The following is an 11,920-nucleotide window of genomic DNA, read 5'->3' on the forward strand; positions in this document are numbered from 1 at the left end:
AGCCATAATCCCATTTGATCGTCACCCCAGGGCCTCAGAGAGATAGAGTAACCTGCCCAGCATCCCTCGTGTGCTAGGACAGACTCAAACCCGTGTTCTCTCAGCTGCCTCACATTCATGCAGTCATTCAACAAACATTCATGGAATGCCTCCTGGGTTTCGGGTACCAGGGTAAACCTGGCTGACCGCCATCTGTACCCTCTTGGGGTTTACCAACTGGGGAAAGGGGTGGAGATGGGCAGAACACTGTCAATGATGACATAGGGATGAGGATTTATGGGAACACTGAAAGGCACCCACCCTGGAGGGGGAATAAGTCAAGGCAGGCTTCCTGGAGATGTCAGGAGTCTGTCCCCAGGAACTGGCCAGGTGATTGGACAGGGAGGCCTGACCGGCAGGCCGTGTGAGTGGAGGTGTGCAGGGCCAGGCCCTGTGGCAGAGCAGGGATGCTGGACTGTAGGGAGCGGGGAGGTGGTAGGTGGCCATGAGGGGACAGCAAGTTTAAGTTTCAGGGGCCTCGCTGGCAGGGGGCACTGCAGACATTTTGCATCTGTAATTTTGTCTATTTCTATTTCCGGCACTCCCCCTCCCTCTGCTGGGTCGGGCCTGTCTCCTGCCACCCCTCCCACTCTTACCAGTCCCCTTCTTCACACCCACGGAGCAGCTCTGGCCCCAAGCCCTCAGCTCCTTTTTGGAAAGTAGCCTGGACCCCGGTTTGGGTCCAGGAGTTGGGCACTATAACTCACTCCACTGTGTCTGAGGCCTGCGCCCTGGGATGGAGACCAGGGTAGCCATAGTGCCTGGGGTTTGAGCCACGGCTGAGCAGGGCCCATCAGCTGGGCTGGGTGTGAGAAGGGGCTCACTTCCCCGCAGCAAGGATGGTGCTGCCCGGGCCTCAGGGCCACCTGCTCCTGAGGGCTTCTCTGGTCTCCACATTAAGGGCCCTCTCCATGCTCCAACATGGAAGCTCCTTGAAGGCAGGGCCTGCCCATTCAACACTGCTGGCCTCACACACACCCTGGGGCAGGTCCAGGCACCATGGTTAAGGTGCTCCCCACTAGCGACACATGGGCCATGGGTCCACCCTTGTCCCTCTGCCCAGGGAGCCCCTCGGGGCCTCTCCCTGACCGTCCTCTCCAGCGCAGGCTGTCTCCTCACAGCGATCACTCAGTCTGTCCACACTCTTGCAGTCTGTCCTTGCTTGCCGCCCAAAACACAGGCTGCAGGAAGAGTGGACTTGGGGCTGGCCCCCGTTTTGCCAGGGGTGGTCAGGTGGGTGGGTTCCTCCTCCTCCCGACATGGCCACAGACCGCATCGCCCCCCGCCCTCCGCCCCTGCCTTACGTGGCAAAGATGCTGCTGCCCCCAGGGCAGTGGACACTGGGCCACCCCCCACTGCATCTCTGTCCCACCAGGCAGAGGGAACCACCACAGGACTCTGAAGACCCTCTAATCCTGGGCCTGCACCATGGCCTTGGGGCCCCAGGCCTGCCAGGGGCATCCCAGGGCTAAGACTGACCGCGGATGCAGGAACCCCGGCAGACATATTTGCTACGTGCTCAGGGACCAAGACCCCACAGGGTATCCAGCTGGTGGGCTCTGCGTCCCCCAAGGCAGGAGAGCATATCTGGCGACACTTCCACTTCACCCATCTCCCAGGAGAAGCAGGGTGAAATCCTGTCTGTTGCAGCGGCATCAGCCCAGGTTTCTGGAAAACTATACCCTGACCACACCCACCCGAGCTGAGTGTATTTGCAACCCAGGCTGTCTGCATCCCTGCGGGCTGGTGGCCAAGATACCCGGATGTGCAGGTGAAGAAACCCGGTTAGGGCCAAGCACACGCCACCTTTATTAAAAACTGCCCAAACCCTCTTACAAAGGAGGCGGCTGGTGCCAGGGAGTGTGGTGCACCTCAAGGGAGGTGGGACATGAAACCAGAGCGAGCCTAGACCTGGGCGATGTCAAAGGCTCCCTCAGGGACCTGAGCGAGGAACTGGCTCTGTGTGGCTGGGGGACATCACAGTATCCAGGACTCCCGCAGCCAGAGAAAAGGGGTCCGGGATGCCTTTCACACAGTGTTAGAAGTGCAACTTTAAGGGCAACAGGCAACAGAAGGGGGGCAGAGGGGGATTTGAGGTACTGGGCGGGGCTGAGACTCCAGAGCCTGCCCCAAGGCACGTGTGCTGGGTGAGGCCTGCCGGGCCCTGTCTTTTTCTACCTCTGGTCTCCCCGCCTCCTGTCCTGCTGTTCTTGGGACACAGGCTACATGATCTTGGCGTTCTCCTCATATGCGCACCACCCTTCACAGTTTACAAAGGTCTTCACAGGCCCATTTTCCCATTGGATTCTGCTGGCAGACTGGGAGGTGGACAGCACAGGGCTGGTCTCACTTAAGGCTTGAGAAGTGAGGCACCGGTGCAGGGAGGCTCCGGTGAGCTGGGCGCTCACTGGGGTCCCCCCATCCACGGCAGCCCCGGCTCAGCCATCAGCTTCTCAGCCAGTCGGTGTCCTTGTCGAGGGTAGAAAAGCGGATCAGCTTCAGGCTGGGGGGCTGGGGCTTCCTGTCATCCCAGAGGTACTCGGGGGACAGCACTTTGGAGGGCTTATGTGAGATGAAGCGGCGGTTCAGGTGACTCTCCTCCTGCCAGGCCGCCATGATGCCGTTGGCCTTGTCTGCCAGGATGCCCATGTGGCAGCCTCTGGTAAACTCATACACCTCGGCCACCCGCCCCCCAAAGACCGCCCCGCCATAATAGAAATCCCCCTCGCCATCCGCCACAAAGGCGGTGGAAAGAGGCCGGCGCTCGTAGGGGAACTGCTGGCGGGGAACAGCGAAGTAGCCGGGGTGAACGGCAGCGACCAGGTCCCCCAAGGTCTCGGGGCCCCATGGGTTCCGGAACACCATGTCCACATTGAGGCAGAAGAGGTAGTCGACCTCCCGGTGCGCCCTCTCGGCAATGTGCTGGCTGATGCTCTGCATGCGGCGTGTGGAGATCTCCTCCCAGCGGGAGTGCCTCAGGATGGGGATGGTGCTGACGAGGCGGCCGGAGCCCAGCCGGACCCGAGGAACGGCCGTGGGGTCGTTAGTGAAGACATAGTAGTGCACCCGGAACCCCTGCATGAAGAACTGCTCGGCTGACTCCAGGAAGCGCTGGACGAACTGGGTGTACCTGGTGGAGAGAATCCCATCACGCCCCGTGGCCTCAGCGGGGCCACTGCCTGGGTCCCCACTAGGTAGCACCACACGGACAGGGCTGGGGCTGGCCGGGCTGGGGTCCACCTCCCAGCTTCCCATCTCCAGAAGGCACTCAGGTCCGCCCCTCGGGGTCCTTGTCTGTCAAATCCCCACCATCTTAGTACCAACCTCTTAAGACCGTCCTAATAATGATGATTGATGACTCATATTCACAGACTGAGCTAACTTTTACTGAGCACTTACTAAGTGCCAGGCAGTGTTCTAAGGGATTCTTCTCTCCTTCTAGCCTCATAAACTCCCTAGAAGGCAGGGACCACAGTCCCCACCTCCTAGGCACAGACACTGAGCCTCAGAGAGAGGAAAGGAGCCAAGAAACGGGGAAGTGGCCGAGTCAAGGGAAGGTGGGTGGTGCTGGCTGCGGGGTGCCGATTGGGCCAGGGGTGGGGGGGTCCCCTGATCCCCGCCGGGCCATCCATCATCTGGCCAGTGCTTAGCTGCTGGGGACCCATTAGGGTCCCTCTCTCAGGAGTCCCAGAAAGGGACCCAGAGGGAAGCTGCCAGGTGATGGCTCCTAAAGGAAAGGGCAGGCGGGGTGAGGAAGGAGAGGGGAAAACAGGAGGTGTCCAGAGAGCCCACAGGCCAGAGGCTGGAGGAGAGAGGGTCCCCAAGGATGGGCCGGCTCTGCCTGGGTCTCTTGACCTGCCTGTGGCCTGATCACGGACCCCCAATTCTATGCGGTGGTCTGGGGGGCTTTCCACTCCTTCACACCTGCCTGGACGGTTCAGGGGAAGCAGAAGGGGTGAAGGGACAAGGGTGTCTCCTGACAAAGGCTCCTGCTGCCCCCTCACCTGGGCTGCCTCCCCCTCCCCCCTTCCATGCCAGGGCCAGACCCCCTTCCTCCAGGAAGCTCCCCTCCCACCAGCATACTCCACTCTGTACCTTCCCACCTGCACAGCACCTGGTTCAGGGCCTCCCTGGTGCCCGGGTTGGGGTCCTGTCTCTCCCCAGACTATAAATTCCTGGGGCTCAGAATTTATAACCCCCCTTCCCCCAGCCCAGCCCAGCCCACTACTCACTTCCCCACGGCAAACACCGTGACCCCGACGGTCAGGTTCAGCGGCTGGTAGATATGACGCAGAAGTTCCGGCTCGAAGGTTCCCTCGGAGACGATGGGCGCTAGCCAGGGTGTGAGCGTCAGGAACTCTGTGGGCCTGGCAGCAGAGGAGGCCGTGGGGGCTGAGACCCTCCCCTGGGAAAGCCTCCCTCTCATCTTGGCCCTGCCAAAGCTGTGTGACCCTGGGCAGCTTCATCCCCGTCTCTGGGCCCCAGTATCCTCATGTGGAAAGTGGGGATAGTCATAGCTACTTCCCAGCGTGGTCAAGACCAGGAGTTAACGCATGCCCAGCGTCTAGAGGAGCCTGGCATTTCCGGTGCCCGCTAAGTGCCTCGGAGACGGGGGTCATCAACATCATCATCGACGACGGATCGAGCGCGGCCACGCAGAAGGCACAGTGCTCTGCGTTATTATTATTATTATTACTTTTGGCCGCGCCACGCAACTTGAGAGATCTCAGCTCCCTGACCACGGATTGAACCCAGGCCCTCCAGCAGTGCCAGCTCGGAGTCCTAACCACTTGGGCTGCCAGGGAATTCCCTGCTGTGCACTTTGCAAACACCGTCTCATCCGGGCCTCCAACCTCCTATCAGGTGGGTATTATTATTATTCACCTGTGCAGAAAAATCGCAGAGTGGTTGGCTAACCTGTCCAAGGTCACACAGCTAGTGACAGAGCTGGACCGGAGCCCAGGTCCCAGACGACCCAGACCCCGAGGCCAGTGGACACCTCCAGTACCCCAACTTCCAGATCAGAGGCCCGCGCCCCCGCCTCTACCCCAGGTCTCCCCATTCTGGGCCCAGGCCCTAATCAACACCTACTTTTGCTTCAGCAGCTTGGGCTGAGGGTACTGTGATCTGTAATCAAGAAGGGTGAGTGGTTAAGGGGAGGCAGCCCCCAACCCCGGGGCCACAAAGGGGGAAGTGACAGTCTGCTTACGGTGTCACAGGCTGGAATGGCTTCTCCCCCTTGTACTGCAGCTTCATGTTGCTGGTGGGAGAGGTGAGACAGAGCCATTAGTGCCGGTGGGGGGCAGAAACACTCAGCAGGGAAGGATGAGGTCAAGGTGAAGCACCCCCATGGGACAGGCACCCCCAACCCCCCAGACGCCCTTGACCCACCCCCACTGCCCTGTCCACTCTGTCGGGGCTGGACTCCTATAGAGGCGGTCTATCCAGAGTCACCGTGTGGCAGGGCAGTGATTCCAGCCTGGTACCATCTGTCTCCAAAGTCTTTTTCTGTCTCTCTTTCAAACATATTGCTCTGGAAGAGCCTGGGCACTGGGGAGAAGGTCTGTGGAGCTGTAAAGGCCCGGTGAGCCCAGTTCTGCCACCTTCTAGCCTGGGTGGGCGAGTTACTTAACCTGAACCTACGGTGACGGTCAGCTGAAGAAGCCAGTGTCACAACCACCAATCAAGGCGTCGCTGTGAAGGTACAGGTTTTGTAGATGTCAGTGACATCTACACCATCCTCCATAGTCTGGCAGGCCTGGTACGGGCAGTTGAAAAGCTATAGCATAGAACTGAGGTTTCCCTGAAGAAGAAATTCTGCCGGTGGACAGTAGTGTCAGCTCCTGCCGAAGAGTTCCAGCCCACCCTTCCCGACGGCCCGCTCCGTGGATTTCAGACCGGCTTCGCCACCCCACAGTCGTGTAAGCCGATTGCTTTCAATCAATCAGTCAGTCAGTCATTCAGTCGTCTCCCTCCCTCTTCCAGGTTCTGTTTTTTTAGTGGAAGGCTGACTGATACACCCATTTTCCCTTATCTGTAAAATGAGGCAGCACCCTTAACCCTTAGAGCTGTCGTGAGAGGTAAGAGAGGTATGTAAGTCGGGGCCTGTCAGCCAGTGCCCAGCACGGAGCGAATGGTAAGGGCAGCACCCTGGCCCCTTCTTGGCAGGCTGTCTGTGTGGCTGGCCCCCACTAGCTGCGGCCAACCTGGGGGGATTAGGAAGGAGGGCTGATTAAGGAAGGAGGTGGCCGGCGACAGGGTCAGACACAGGAGGCTGCCAGTGACATGCCTCTGGCTCTGCTGCCAGCTGGCTGGAGAGACCAGGGGCCAGACATCTCACTCCTCGGGGTTTAGTTCCCTCACCCTTAAAATGGGGACAATAATATCGATCCCCGGGGTGGAAGCGAGGCCTGGGGGATGGGAAGGCTTGCTCAAGGCCACCCAGGGACCGGGTCAGAACCTGTTTCAGCAGAGGCCTGAGCTCGCCTGTAAGGCTCAGACCACCTGAGGACGTGGGTGCCTGCCGTCCACTTGGGTCTCTTCAGTACGTCACCTACCATGGGATGGCTTAAGCCTCCTGGAGCTCTCCTAGTTTTTTCAGTCTATGCTTTGTGTGTGTGGTAAGATATACGTAACAAAGATTTCCCATTTTAACCATTTGAAAGTGTACAGTTCAGGGGCCTTAAAGGACGTTCACATTGTCGGGCAACCGTCACCCCCATCCACGTCCAGAACTTTTTCATTTCCCAAACTGAGACCCTGTTCCCCCGACACACTAACTCCCCATTCCCTCTCCCAGCCCCTGGGAACATTGTTCCTACTTCTGTCTCTAGAAATATGACTATTCCAGAGACCTCTTAGAAGTGAAACCCTATTGTATGTGTCCTTCTGTGATCTGTCTATACTCTGGAAGCAACAATTTTTAAAAGTTGATCCATCCAATTGGCCCCCTGCCCTAGATTCACACAGACAAGCACATGTTAGGCCCCTGCTCAGAAAGGGATAGGGGGACTTCCCTGGCCGTCCACGCTTCCACTGCAGGGGGTGCGGGTTTGATTCCTGGTCAGGGAACTAAGATCCTGCGTGCTGCACAGCACAGCCAAAAATAAATAAAGAAGACAACATCTTCAAAAAGAAAAAAAAAAAAAAAGAAAGAAGAAAAGAAAGTGATGGGACTCTGAGAAGGTGGTCAGAAGTGAGAAGGGGAAAGGGGCCCTTGTTCCACACTTCCCTGGCCATCGGTATTTCCCTTTCCCCCACCAGCCTGGACCCAACTCTGCTCTGGCCACTTTCACGGGTTAGACAGAAGAATTCCAAAGCCACAGATGAGCCAGCGCCAAAAAAAGGAACTTCACGTTTCCAAACCTCTGAAGGTCATGAAACTAAAAGTAAAGAAGAGATCCAAGTGAACAGAGGGGAAGATGTGACCATTTCAAACAAACGAAACTCTCCAACTTTAATTGATTAAAAAAAAATAACTCAGTAGAACCAAAAGCCAGACCAACTGCAAAGAAAAAAAAATGTAGCAAGTACTTTCGGCCAAGGGTGGTGATAGAGGACCCACCGACAGGCCAAGGAGAGAAGGTGCTGGAGTAGGCGAGTTGCCAAAGAGGAAATTCAGTTAATGGGAAGGCGTGGGGGAGGTGAGGGCCTGGTAGGAATCAAAGAAATGGAATTCAAACCACATCACATTTCCCATGTCTGGAGTCAGCAAGGTGGTTTGCTTTTTGTTTTTCATAGCACCTAATACTTCCAGCACCGGCCCAGGTGCAATGCAGCTGCAGCGGGGTGGAGGGGGTGGCATATCTGTGTGAGTTCGAGTGTGTGTGTGCCCCTGTCCCCCTGGAGAGCAACCTGACGCGATGGATGAATACCTCAGCCATATCCTTTGGCTCAGAAACTTACCAAAGGAAAGGATCTTTAAGATGGAAAAAGCGGCCTATCCAAAGCTGCTCACTACAAACTGATTTAGAACGCTGGGAAATTGGAAACAACCTAAATGCTGCAAACTTGCTGGTGGGAAAGGGAGAGGGATTCAAGAATTAGGGCCCAGTCCCTGGGTGGAATAAAATGATGGTGACCAGATGCCAAAAAAGCAAGCCAATTCTGGGGAAACTGGATAAAAATCACAAAAACGCTGTGGTCACAGCTACTTTCGATACCAAGCAGCCTTTCTGCTTTTTAGAACAATCTGTTCAGATAGAAAGCGTAGCAACCAACGAGCTGACAATGAACTTTGGAGTCAGAGTGTGACTTGGACCAGCAAAACACAAGAGGGTATTTCATTTTCTTTTGTCTTTTCTGTTATCCAGCCTCCTAATTTACTGTATTCTATGTTTATAATAGTGAAACACACTTTGTTGTTAGTTAGTAGTCTATCATCCAGATTTTAAACTTTCCTTTTGCTGTCATGAAAAACAAGGCTGGGTGGCCAAATGTCCCCTTGAGACTGTCCCAAATCACCTTTTTCACTCTTTTTTTTTTGGACTTTGAAAATTATTGTTATTAGTTTTAGTCTGATGACACAGAGGACTTGGCTGGGAAACACACTGGTTCTTATAAACCAGCACTTATTTGGGGCATGAAACAAAGCACGGTGAGAGGACGTCACTGGAATCAGGCCGGCGCTGTCACAGAACAACCTGCCCAGGGCAGAGAATTATTCGCTAAGGACAGCTGAACGACAAGAGCGCTGGGGCGATCTGAACGGCAGACTGTTCCATCCCATCTTGGCAAGTCTGAGATACGTTTGATATCGGATATAAAAAGTGACGCAATCAGTAGGAATCATTTCAAGTTCTAGGTTCATCTATAACCAAATCTTTTTCACTCTTAACTGACAAAATGTCAGATTTGTTATGTGGGGGAGACTGGTCACGTGTCCATTTCTTCTTTGAAGCCACAGAGAACACAAAATTGAGCAAAATGTCAAGTCCTGGACTTCCCTGGTGGCGCAGTGGTTAAGAATCCGCCTGCCAATGCAGGGGACAAGGGTTCGATCCCTGGTCCAGGGAGATCCCACAGGCCGCGGAGCAACTAAGACTGCGAGCCACAACTACTGAGCCCACATGCCACAACTACTGAAGCCCGCGTACCTAGAGACCATGCTCCGCAACAAGAGAAGCCACCGCAATGAGAAGCCCGCGCGTCTCAACGAAGAGTGGCCCCAGTCGCCACAACTAGAGAAAGCCCGCGTGCAGCTAAGAAGACCCAATGCAGCCAAAAATAAAAAATAAAATAAAATAAATAAATGTATTAAAAAAAGAAAAAGAAGTCAAGTCCTGAAAGCACTCTTTCCTGAGCACCTCCTACGTGCCAGGTGCAACACCAGGCTATTTACAGGCATCATTACAGTACCCCATGCTCTGGCTGGCTCGGGAGGGGCACCTCTATCATCCCATTTTACAGATACAGCAAGTGAGGCTCAGAGCTATGCAACATGCTCAAGGTCACAACTGTGGAGGGGGCACTGCAAGGACACCCAAGGACTGAAACAGGGGAATTTCACTCCACACCTGTGGCAGCCCATCACACTGCTCAGAATCATGAGCTTAGGACCTAAGAACCTACAAAGTGACCTTAAAAACCCGCTCACCCTCTCCACTCCGGGGGCCCCCAATTCGCCCTGGCCCATACTTACAAGATCTCTGGGCAGGGGAGATAATAGGGGACATAGGAGACCGGCAGCCAGTTCTCGACATACACCCTGGGAAGGAAATACACCTGTTGACCTGACTTTGCACGTGAGGCTGAAAACTCACTTTGCTGCATGTCAGTGGGAATGCAGGCCCCGCGTGGTGCACCTGGGATACACCTCCCCTCCCCCCGCCCCCGCCCAATCATTCCTTGGGTCTGGCTGACCTCGGAGGACAAAGCCTCCTGGTCTTCTGCAATGAGTCATTAGCCGCAATGAGTCATGAGCCGTGCAGCCGTTCATTCCTGGGACAGGAATGCTCTTGATGCCAGGCCCTGCACACAGGGGGCTGGTGGTTGGGGGCGGCCCCCAGAGCTTTGTGGGAAGAACACATAGGGTGAATTCTGGAGCATAAACATTAACATGGCTAGAAGAACAGTCCAGGCAGAGGAAAGAGCAAGTGCGAAGGCCAGGCCAGTGCAAAGCAAAATACATAAGCCAGGCTAGTTCAGTCTTACTGGGGCTGGGGTGAAGGGACAGGTGCACCGAGAGAAGGGGGTGGGACCTGGGAATCCTGTGAAGGGGTCAAGGTTTGGGGGTTGAGATGCTGAGAGACGGAGGGGTCTGGGGTAGGGAGGGAGGGCTCCATGGGGTATGCTCACCACAGAGAGCAGAGGGCCATGCCCACCAGCAGGCAGAACCCCAGGCCCAGGGCTAGTCTGGGGCAGTGCATCGCTGGGTGGGCAGCATCTGAGCCTGGGTACCTGCAGAGTCTGGGTGTGCCTTGGTGAATCAGCCCACCTCTCTCAGAGGTGTTGGGCTCGGAGCCTGTGTCTCCGGGGTCCGGGGAACACCTGCAAAGGAATGCTCCTTATCCACAGGACAGTGGCCCCATTTTTGCTGCCCTGCCCTCCCCTGGGCGGCCTCACCCGGGGAATGTGGATTCCAGCTGTCTCCTCGTCCTGCTGGGCCCAGGCCCAGGTCTGGCAGTTCTGAAGGACAGAGGCTCAGGACTCAGCCAAAGCCTGCTGCGGTGCCTTGCAAAAGGTCCTGGGCCGGAAAGGCGCCTGGCTCCTTGCCTTGTCTCTCAGGTCTCCCTACTGACCTCCTTCTGTGTTAAGCTAAGGGCGGCCATCCTAGGGACTAGGGGAACAGCGCTTGGGGGGGGCGGGGCTTGGAGAAGGATTCCTGGGGAAACTGGGAGGACGCCGGAAATCAAGCCCAGAGCCCGCACCGCGGGGACACACTCGGCCTGGGGTGGGGGGGGTGCGCTGGGAGGGGCGGCATAGATCCCCCGGGATGGGGGTGGGGGCAGGAGTGGTAGCAGCGCATTCCTCCGGGAGAGGGGGCCTGGGCTCTCCCGGGACCGCGGGAACGCGCTTCAGCTCTCACCCGCTCTCGGCGGTAAACCTGGGCAAGGCGCTCTCCTGCCCGCTCCACCACAGCCTCGGCGTCCTCCTCAGCTATAGGGGGCTTGGTGAGGTGGCAAGACGCAATCCGCACCGCCCCTGATGTGCGGGAAGGGCTCTAAAGCCCTGGGTCCGGCCCGGGTCACAGAGAGCGCGGGACGCCTGACAGCTCTGCGGGGGTCCGCCCGAGGTCAGATAAAGATCCCCGGGCCGGAGTTTTGGGGCTTTGGCCCCGGCTCACCCGGTGGCCTCTGGCAGGCCCGCTCCCTCTCCCTCTCCCTCCCTCTGCGGACCTCCGTTTCCCCACCCGGGCTTGGGGCGCGGCGTCCTCCAAAGCTCCGCGTCGACCGTCGGCTCCGCTGGATTCTTCCTCCGGTGGAGCCCGGGCCGCCGGGGCCGCTCCGCCGACGCAGAACCAGGCCCGAGCTTCGGCCGCCCCAGCCGGGGATCTGCACCCAGGAGCTTGGGTCTGAGACGCGCACCTCGACTTCGGCCGGCCACTGCAGGCTCCGGGCTCGCGGCGCTGCTCCTCCGGCCGGGCGCGGGGCGGGGACAGGGAGCGGCGCGGGAGCGTGACTGTCCCTGCGGACTGCAGACTCAGCCCCTTGCGGCCGGACCAGCGTTAGAACAGACGGAGGGGCGCAGCCCCGCCCTGAAAACAGGGTCTCCGTTCGCCTGCAGTCCGGCAAAACCCGGGGCCTGCCGGGTGCCTTTAGTAGCGCGCTGGGTGGGGCCTGACTAAGGGCCCGCCGGGATCGGGGCCGGGCGGGGTTCGGGGGAGGGGAAAGGAGCCGCGCGCCCCGCCCACCGGCCTCAGCCCCACCTACCCCCCTGCGTG

General features: G+C 57.6%; 2 protein-coding genes across 9 annotated transcripts in view; both read right to left on the minus strand.

Moving 5' to 3' along the window:
• RALGDS (ral guanine nucleotide dissociation stimulator) overlaps positions 1–11,920 on the minus strand; it is a 102,646-nt gene that overhangs the window by 68,698 nt on the left and 22,028 nt on the right. The window lies entirely within an intron of this gene.
• GBGT1 (globoside alpha-1,3-N-acetylgalactosaminyltransferase 1 (FORS blood group)) lies at positions 1,825–11,760 on the minus strand. Of its 8 annotated transcripts, none has more exons than XM_033858964.2 (7): positions 11,390–11,757; positions 10,336–10,527; positions 9,680–9,745; positions 5,249–5,299; positions 5,131–5,166; positions 4,272–4,406; positions 1,825–3,169 (listed from the first exon to the last, which is right to left on the minus strand). In XM_033858964.2, exons 2-7 carry the CDS (start codon positions 10,404–10,406, stop codon positions 2,485–2,487), a joined length of 1,044 nt encoding a protein of 347 aa, XP_033714855.1. In that variant the 5' UTR covers positions 10,407–10,527; positions 11,390–11,757; the 3' UTR covers positions 1,825–2,484. The 8 variants fall into 8 exon arrangements, with proteins under 8 accessions (XP_033714855.1, XP_033714854.1, XP_033714856.1 ...); XM_033858963.2 differs by having other exon boundaries at positions 11,376–11,757; XM_033858965.2 differs by lacking the exon at positions 5,131–5,166 and having other exon boundaries at positions 11,376–11,760.

Source organism: Tursiops truncatus, chromosome 6, assembly GCF_011762595.2.
Source record: "Tursiops truncatus isolate mTurTru1 chromosome 6, mTurTru1.mat.Y, whole genome shotgun sequence".
In the NCBI taxonomy this organism is placed as follows: domain Eukaryota; kingdom Metazoa; phylum Chordata; class Mammalia; order Artiodactyla; family Delphinidae; genus Tursiops; species Tursiops truncatus.